Source organism: Teleopsis dalmanni, chromosome 2 (genome assembly GCF_002237135.1).
Source record: "Teleopsis dalmanni isolate 2A chromosome 2, ASM223713v2, whole genome shotgun sequence".
Taxonomy (NCBI): Eukaryota; Metazoa; Arthropoda; class Insecta; order Diptera; family Diopsidae; genus Teleopsis; species Teleopsis dalmanni.
The window spans coordinates 188,368,000-188,378,293 of record NC_051847.1 but is presented as its reverse complement, the minus strand read 5'-3'; the positions used below and the strand labels follow the sequence as shown (position 1 = coordinate 188,378,293).

Below are 10,294 nucleotides of genomic sequence, written 5' to 3'. Positions count from 1 at the left end.
TTTCTAGTGTTTCTTTTGACAATAAATATCGACCGATAAAAAAATTATTAAAATAGTTTTATAATAGGAATGAGTGCAAATTTAAGATTGCTTATAAAATCAAAAAAAAAAAATATGCGCCAATAAGCATTTGCCTTATAATCAAACATAGAATTTTTCTATTTAGAAATCATCCTATTTAGAAATAACGTAGTCATGACTGTTATCAAAATTTTAAACAATTACCGAGATACGGAGTGTTTAATAAATCCCAACAAAAAAACTTTAGACAAAAAATGTTTAATATCTTCAATAGAAAAAGTTTAGTTTATATACTAATCTTAAGTCCATTACAGATTTAAGTGTGTGTTGTACACACTTAAATTTAGTAATTTTAAGTTTAATAAAGTGCTCTCATCTAATTCTCTTCATGATTAAAGCACATTTGCTTAAGGGGTATGCCCCTCTGTGACATTTGGAGCAGTGAAAGAACTATAAAAAGACTATTGCATCCACAAAAAGTAGTTTTATGGATTTGATTACTAAGATCATACGATTTGTCACTACTGAATACTATTTTGCGCAGTTACGCAAAGGATCATGTTTATGAAGAGATCTCTCAAACTATCGATGCTATGAAAATATATACCCACCAAGTTATGTCCATATTATTTACAGCTAGGTGTCGACAAATCACCTCAAAAGAAATCAGCACTGTTATAGAGCACAGCATTTAAATGATGTTGTTTTTCAGACCTTATGACAATACTCAAACAATATTTTGAAATGAAAATTTGTTCAATATCTCAATCACAAGTCCATTTTATTTACATTTGCTTTTGGAAATATAAAATGGATAACCCTGTATTATATTGAAAAGAAATGCCCACAGTCAATCATATTCAACTAACTTTGAAATATATCTATAGATTGATGTTGTGTAAATTACGAAACGATTGAGAACTTTTCTTATCATATATTCAATTTACTTGATTGAAAGACTTTTCAGTTTAACCTATTTTGTACTGGGTATAATTTTTAGTCAACTATAACACGCATTATCGTAAGGAATTAAGAGCACATGTACTTTCTTCAAATTATTAGCTTCTTTTTATTTTGATTGTTCTAAGATATTTATTTACACAAAGTGATTAAAGGTGCAATAAAATTATAAAAAATAAGCTGCCTTATCACTGGCAATTTTACCACTTCTGGCTGTTGACTGGTGTTAATTTTAATTTAATTATAATTCTTCATTTCATTCAGATTTGTTTTGTTATTCGAAGTGAAAAGCTACGTTAACAAGTTAATTAAATATTCTAATTAGACACAAATGAAGAAATATATATGCATATTTATATAAAACATTAAAATTTTATTTTAGTTACAAAAATTATAAACATTAATTAAAAATAATTAATAATTAATTATAATTAAATTTTTAAATAATTAATAAAATATAATATATAATAATTAATATAATTTAAAATATTTCAATTTGTTAAATAGTATTACTATTAATTAAATTGAAACTCAATTTTACAAGATGTAAATAAAAAATTATATAAAATATATTTTAACTATAACCAAAGTGAGTGTAAATAAAATTACACATTACAAATATGCTCGATAAGAGTACTTCAAATTTAATAATCAGTTCAAGTGTTGTGATTAAAAAGTGTAAATATCTTTTATTATTTAATCGAAAAAACAAATAAATTAAGAGTTCAAATTAAAATTAATAACAAGAAAAATAATTGCAATCCAAATAATATTTAAAAGTTTGAAGGTAATTATTTATAAACTATAATTACGCGAATTCATCGCTTCTTATCAGTTTCGTATGAAATTACTTTTATCAAATTCTACATTTATAGTTTTTGTTCTGCAATGACCGATTAACATAATTTTGTTAATAACATTTTATCACAAACAAAAAATTTAAACAAAATGTTGTATCTATAAAAAACCTACAAGTCAACTTTGAAATTGTTTTTATGGACTTTTCGATAGAACATGCCTCAAATCAAACTATAACATACTAAATATTTTTGAATCTCATTGTAAATCTTAATATACGTAATATTTGATTAATGTGTTTTATATATATCTAAATTTAACTTAATTATAGTTTCGCATTAATTATTAATAATAAATTAAAAATCAGAAACAATATATTACAAAACAATTGAGTTAAGTTAAAGTTATTACCTTTTATATATTATTAAAATCATAATATAAAAAAAGTTTGAGATATACATTAATTTCAAGATGTCTGACTAAAAGTATGCCAATAACAACCTTGAGGGATATCACTTCCATCTTAAGTGGTATTTTAAGTGTATTGAGCTTGAAGAATTCGACACTTAATATAAATGTCTGATTTTGAGCTATTCGAATAGTCGTTAGATGGACCATAAATGATGGTAGAATTTTTTCGGAGTATACTATTTAAGAAACCTAATACATCAGTCAGGAACTTCTCATATTAATTTCACATAAATAGCTGATATTCACATCTAGAAGTATATAATTTATTGCTGTTTTTTAATTATTTTCCTTAAGATCTTATCTTGACTCTCGTATGAAGTTTTTTTTATTACTAAGTTATTTGGTTTTTGGCAGTTAATAACAAGAATTATATCAAGTATTGCACTTATTATGAAATTGATAAAAATACACGCTCTTTACAAACTTAAGTGGCTCATTAAATAATTGTAAAATTATATCTGACTACTTTAGAATTATTATGTAGTTAAAGTCTGCCTCTTATATAAAATCAGATAAGTAAACTACTTCAAGCACATTTAAAGTATATACAATATTTCACAGAATTTCATATCAAGCATAAAATAATAAATCACTTAACAACTAAGCAAACAATTAAAATATTAGTGAATATAATAAAAGTTAATAACATTAATAAAAAAAACATTCCATTCATAAAAATTTTCTCTACGAAACCTGAAATGAACAAACGAAAAATAATTTGTTTAAATATTTTCAATAACATCTATTATATTCTACAATAAAAGAGATGTATGCAAAAATATAGCATTAGTTTTTTTATAATTCCTTGGAAACAAGAAATATCTTAAATGGGTATGATTTTATGGATATTTTTACTATATGTTTTGTTGAGTTAGTCTCTTTAATAATTATTTAATGACGAGAACTTCATAGCAAATTTCCTCACCAATAATGCTTCCTTAGTTCCTCTTTGAGATAGAAGACCAAGTAATAAAAATATCATAGGTGAAGTACTAAGCTATAATGATTAATACAGAAATTAACAGCTTTAACATCTTACTATAACTTATAAATATCATTATAATATTGATTGTGATCCTTTAAATTTTGTTTAACTTTTCATCCTTCTCAACATTTCGTCCTTTGTCATTTAAATATCACATATTAAATTTTAAATATGTAGCGGAATAATTTAATTAATTTTTGTTTATATTAAACACATTCTTTTTTAGATCTCCAGAGTTCCTACAAATTTATCTAAAATTTTCTCATTATCAATTAAGTAAATACATAGTTTAATATTAAAACCAAATATGAAAGATACTCAACAAAATCAAGGGGTACATCATAACGGTGTTTATGAGATGACCAAAGAAGAACCATCAGAAACAGATGATCCGTTTCAGGATTTAATGGAAAAAGCTGGCAATCATGGTCGTTTTCAGTTAATTTATAATATAATCTTTGTGATGGGTCTAGCAGGTGCTGGTGCTATGACTTATATGAATATAATTTTAGCGTTAAATATACCTGATCATTGGTGTACAGTGCCAGGAAGAGAAAATACAAATTACACATTAGAAGAGTGGAGGAATCTTACATTACCTTTGTAAGAAGTGCAATCATTTTTTTAATATTAACTAAAAAATAACTTTTTTTTAATTTTATATACATATAGAGAAAAGGATAATCGAGGCCTAGAAAAATTTAGTAGCTGCGAAATGTATAATACAAGTTTTACAAATATCATGGATGGGAACTTATGGAATAATGTCACAAAACCGAATGTAACAGGTAAGATAAACATTTTTGAAAAAAAACACTCATCTGCAATTGATTTTCTATTGAGAGTTAAATTATTATTATTATTATTACACCATTATTATTATTATAATAATATTAAGGGCATTGCACTGCACATAGAAATCTATTGTGCCTCTGTCATAGATTTAGAATATTCTCCAACTTCAACAATTAATAATAATATTGTAACTATAGTACAGATTTTTATTTTATACGTTATATATGCCCACTTAGTTACTTCTTTAGTTTCCAGTATGTATTTTGAAGTTTAATCATGGGTTTAATTCTGTAATGAACCTATATAACAATGAAAAGACCAGTTAGGTATTTCTTTTATTTTTGTGTTCAAAATTTAATCATTGGTATTTTTCAATTTTATTCATATATATTTACAAATTTAAAGACATGTAATAGTTCAAGAATATTATCACTAAAAATTTTTGAAATAATTTAATAGATGTGAATGAAATTCCTAAGCCATACTACCAAATAGGTCATAGAAAATGTTAATATTTTTGAAATCAAATTCTTTAGAGAATTGAACAAAGTAAAAAAATACATTTCAACTATTTGTTTAAAATATAAATAAATAACTCAAATAAAATAAATAATTCATATAAATAAAAATACAGAAAATTGTACAAAATTATTCATAGCAAAAATTTCTAAATCCCAAAGGTAGCAATTGGAAGTACCTCAAAATTTTGCAAGAAATTAAATTAAAATACCTAGAGTTTTATATCTTAAAGATTATTATTTAAATTGCAAATATTTTTAATTATTATAACATATTTGTAATTTGCAAATTTCTAAAATTTTAAATGTAATTTAAAATTTCAAAAATATATGAAAGACGATTAAAAAAGAAAATTAAAACTATTACTATTAATAATTCCAGTAAGCTCTTACTTATATTGGACATTAGTATCTTTTCACTTCAATGTTTTAAATAGCTTAAAGGAAAATAAAATTATAATAATGGGAAAAAATATTTGAAAAGATATCTAAGTCCGAGGAAAGTTTCAGCATTTGCAACGCATTACTTTTTACAACTTTGCACTTTAATGCGTTTCACTTATGCCGCACTTTTTATTTTATTATTTAACTTTATTTAATTTTCTGCAATGGCATCCGTACAATTTTATTTTAATTTTTCCTTTTTTTTCAATTTTTTTGTATCTTTTCTATTTTTGACATCCCCCACAAACATCTACAAATGGAATCATCCTTACAACATTCTTTCATTGTGTATGCACGTGTATAGTTTGCCAACATGGTTGGAGTTATGATCAGACCTGGTACGAGAGCACCATTCCCACACAGGAGAATTGGGTTTGTTCAAAGGATTTGTTTGTAACAAATGTTTTTGTTGTTGGACGCGTTACAGAAGTTGTTGGTGCATTCGTGCTAGGACAAATGGGTGACATGTAAGTTTGCTTACAAGGATTTAACTAAATAAAATATGAACCTAAACTGTATGAACTATTAATGCAATTTCTATTATTTCTTTCCGTTTTTGTTTTTGCTTTTATTATTTGTTTCTCTTTATTCTGAAATTTATTTTTCTCTCTTTATTTATTTCTTTTATTTAGTTTTGGTCGTCGTCCAGTTTACTATATTAGCGTTGCTTTTTGTTCATTAGGTCGCATGCTATCCATTTGGACCACAAGTTCTTATACTTGGTTTCTAATATTTACGGGCTTTGCTGGTCTAACCGTTAATAGTTTATTTCAATCGCCTCAAATTGTTGGCATGGAAATCTCAAGAGAGTAAGTATATTAACGTATATTCTACACATATAATATTTTAGGATTTAAATTTTAATACATAATTCACTGGGACATCTTAGTATTTTATATGTTTAACTGTCTTTTAAGTATACGATTAATATAAATTGTTTGTAAGATTCGTTTTTCTTTATTATGCTATATAATATCTTCTAAAATATTTTAAGTCCTTTTATCTAAATGGATTTAAAATAAAATTTAGTTTAGATCATATAAATTTATTATGCAAAATCAAAAATCATTATAATTAATCACAAATAAGAAATAATGACACATATTTAAAACTAAACTTTAACTGAAAAAAATTGACCCATAACAGACAGTATAATTATTATTTGAAAAAGAAAAATAATATATTTCTTACACATATAAAATATATAGTCCGTAAAAAGATTTATTTTATCACTATATAATAAATATAGTAATAATAATATTATATATTAATATATCATTAATGATAATATAATATTTATAATAATATAATAATAAGTAGAGAAGTACAAAATATAAATGGAAGATTTATGACAAAAAAAGTGGAAGAATCGCATTAGATAGATGTAATTATGAAGTCATTTTCGTATTTACCAAAAACTGTAAACAATAGTTTTTTTGAGTAAGAGTGTGATGTCCCCACAACTAAGTAATAATAATCAAAAACAGAACTAGAAAGAAATGCTTTATTGAGATCCTTTGCCTTATGCTGACTGAAGAAATTATCAACAGCTCGATAATATTGCTATGCGTATAGGTACTCACATTCCCAAAAAGCTTTTATATTAATAGTCACTTTTCTGATTGAAATAATTGAAATTTATGTTCTTTTAATATTATTATATTTGAAGTTAATTTTGCAATCGAAGAATAACCAAAAATAAAAATCGTGTGCTAATTATTTTCACAAATCATTCCTTAGAAAAAAGCACTTCTCACGCTATTATCATATAACATCGAACAAATATAGACTCCCCAACAAATTAGTTGGAATAAAAATAAAATATATTATAAAATGAGTTGAAGAAACTTTGAAAATGATAAGAATTATAGTACATCACACGAAAAAAAAACACAAGTAACCTTAATATATAGGCGCCTTTTTATTAATTTATTGATTTATAATTTTATGGCTTTGTAGAATTTTTGGACTTAAGATATAAAAATCTTATTCAAGGTCTCTGTTAAGGTGTTGCCATAAAGATTACTTTAATATAATTTGAAAACACTGGTTCATAAAACTGTTGTTAAATGATACATAAATGATTATAAATATTTTGAAAAGTTATATATAACTAAAAGCTTAGTGTATTGTTTACAATAATATTTATAATAAGATTTTTATAAATACTATAGTCTAATGAATTGTTGTATAATGTATAAACTTATTATAAACACAGATAGTATATATAAGTTGGTATACGTAAATAAAAAAATTACTTACATTTATAAAAAGTAGATAAAACTGCTACAAATATATAGGTGGATTCAAACTTGGTTGTGAGAACATCATTTAAGGACTTTTACATTACAATATTATATTATTTGCCATAAAATAAGCCATACAAGCTTATGTTATACATAAGCTCGCAAAGGTATACGAAGCAAGATGAATAGAACGACAATCAGTATTATATGTGGCAACTAAGTGATGCTACTAGCCTTAAGCTCACACCTTCAGAAATGTTGGGCATTTACCTTTCAAACTAGTTTGAAAAGGAACACCACAACAACATTACTGTATGTTGACTTCTGGAACACAACAGCAACAAATGTAACAAAAAGACTTATATTCTCTGCAAATCAGGAGTCCAATGTCAATTTATTAAGTCTGAGCTAATCTATAATCTGGCGGGATCAAAATGAAAAACTGCAGTTATTGGAAAGAATATTAATTAAAAAATTACGGCATAAATACTTAGAACCAAAGACAGGCTAATTCATACATAAATCCATCTAGTGTGTTCTTAAATGGACTCCTTGCACTAAGCATAGAGGATATAAAAATTTTGAAAATGTTTTGACTAAGTATCGCAAATTGAGGGCCGATTAACTTAACTAGCACTTAAAAGACTAGTAACTGCTGTTTTTTGATATATATGATGAAAAATCTAAACACAATGATTAGAACTGACCAACATGTGACATTCTCAGCCAAGGTTTTGAATTGAGCAGGAGCAAACTTATAAATCTTGGGTAAAGACTCTTCACCCTTTATAATATATGAAAGAAACCAAAAACTTGAACGTTGCTAACGTTAATTAACAGCCTAATAATAATCGATTAAATAACTGAGGTTAGCACAATGAAGCACCTGAATCTTGGTGTATAATTTTCCCGATTTTAAAATAAAATTAGAAACAAGCAATGATATTTTTTTAAATGGTTTTGGAAACTCATTTATTTGAATTTTTGTTAAAAGAACAATGTACATAACTACAAACTAACCCAAAGCAATAACTGTCCAACAATAATCAATATCTTTGAAAATGACAAACCTCATGGGAAATCTTATCGTTCTAATCCACTTTATTTTTAATTGTACTTCTCTTCATATATAATTTCACTTCTCTCTCATCTTCTTTTTTTAATTTTATTCCTTAATCCTTTCATTAATTTTTTATTTTCTTCATTTTCAGAAAGGATCGCAGTGCAATTGCTTTTTATCAAAGTTTTGGCTGGTCCATTGGTACAACGGTGATGCCATTACTTTTTTGGTGGCTACGTGATTGGGAATCCTTTATGTGGTACACTTCAATACCAACGGCACTGGTTTTGCTTTTTTCCAAGTACGTAAGCACATCCTCACACATGCAACTATGAACTATTTTTAGGGAATTCTTGTGAATGTAGTAAAATCGCGAGTATGGAATAGTGCATCTTTTGGTTCCATGGCACGTTTGCTGTTAAAAACTAAAGTCGAAAAACAAAAGTTGGGAGAAGAAAAAATTCACTTGGCATAGTTGGCATTTGTAACATAGCAATTTTTTGCTTTGTTCTTGCTAGGCTAGGAATCAAGTTCATTTGTGTGACTTTCATTGAAGCACATCGGCTTTGCATTGACTCGTTTGATATGTGAGCATCAAATTGGAAACATCCAAGTCAATTCAATTGTTTTCAATTTCTGTTTGCCATTCCTAGTTTTTTGCATTTCTTTTTTGGAATTAGTCTTACAGTCAAAAGCTACAATTTTCGCGGGTATTCCCACAGCATCGATACTTTGAAGTATTTTACTATAGTTTCTATAAATATTTAAATACAATAATTTTTAAGTGAACATTTTTCAAATTATTAAATGAATTTTACTCATAAATTAAGAAAATTGACATTGTTACCATAAAAATAGATACCGATTTTAATTAAATATCAATTGTATAAAGTCGTAATTGCCGATATTAGCTATTCTCTATTCGATTGAATTTTTTTGCTTACTCAATTTAATTTTCCGCAGATACGTCATTGAATCGCCACGTTGGTTGATTAGCAAACGTCGTTTTGCCGATGCCATTGTGCAATTTAAGAAGATAGCGAAAATAAATGGTCATCAATTCGATGTGACGGAAAAGGAATTAGCTGGACTTTACAAAGGAATGGATGCAGAGCCAGTATACGGTATTGCTTCACTCTTCAACGGCTGGCGTTTGGCGCGTAATACAACAATTATGGGCTTTTCTTGGTAAGATGTGTGAAAATTTAATGACTTTTTATAGAGACAATATAGGTAACTTATTGTATTATTATGCAAATACAAGATTCTATTCGAATTCAAATCGGATTTTCTAAACATAAGTATTTATCAAAAATGGAATTAACTATTCCACTTACTGCATCGGTAAAATAGATTCTCCACTAATATACTATCAAGGTTTTTCGACTTTTAAACGAATAGAACCGTCTGACATGCTAGTAGCTTTTAGATTGACAAAAAGCTTTGCTTTTTATGAAATATATTTTTCAGAAAACAACCTTTAGCATAATACTAAATAATAATAGATCGGGAAATATATCGATGAATGAGATCAAATCTTGATTTAATATACAAGTAATCTAATTGTAGAAAACAAACCGTGCACAGATTTTGTGATGCACAAAATATATTTGGTGGCAATATGATAAACTAAAGTTTCAGTCGTGCTCTATTTTCATTTCCATTAAACCCAATAAAGACTGCATACGGCACGGTTTACTATTTACTCTATTGAAAAAAATTAATTCAAACTTGAAACAATTATTATTATTTTGTTGAAGCTGTTTGAGCCAGTGCACTTAAGCACTGTTACTTTTTTGTAACTCGAGGTGTTTTCAAAACCCCTCTTTACGCCTTGACTACATTATTGTTTATCACTTCATCAGACTAAGCAATAATTGACGTCAGATCTGCGTACCTCCCCGAGGAGCCTGTAACCATTCTGAGATTTGATTACGCGGTGTTGGTAAGTCTGCCAGTTTTCGCAAATAATTTCAGGGCTCCATCCTTTATATAT

At 26.5% G+C, this 10,294-nt stretch overlaps 1 protein-coding gene across 1 annotated transcript; it reads left to right on the top strand.

Annotated features, from left to right (window-relative positions):
- The first annotated feature begins 1,728 nt into the window (after positions 1–1,728).
- LOC119681017 (beta-alanine transporter-like) lies at positions 1,729–9,490 on the top strand. Its single transcript, XM_038094075.1, has 7 exons — positions 1,729–1,768; positions 3,462–3,838; positions 3,908–4,023; positions 5,297–5,459; positions 5,625–5,801; positions 8,450–8,599; positions 9,262–9,490. Exons 2-7 carry the CDS (start codon positions 3,543–3,545, stop codon positions 9,488–9,490), a joined length of 1,131 nt encoding a protein of 376 aa, XP_037950003.1. The 5' UTR covers positions 1,729–1,768; positions 3,462–3,542.
- Positions 9,491–10,294: the final 804 nt, after the last annotated feature.

Coding starts and splice junctions, on each gene's coding strand:
- LOC119681017 (XM_038094075.1), top strand. CDS start 3,543: ATGAAAGATACTCAACAAAATCAAGGGGTACATCATAACGGTGTTTAT. Junction 4,024..5,296: donor CACAAAACCGAATGTAACAG/GTAAGATAAACA, acceptor GCACGTGTATAG/TTTGCCAACATGGTTGGAGT. Junction 8,600..9,261: donor CTGGTTTTGCTTTTTTCCAA/GTACGTAAGCAC, acceptor AATTTTCCGCAG/ATACGTCATTGAATCGCCAC.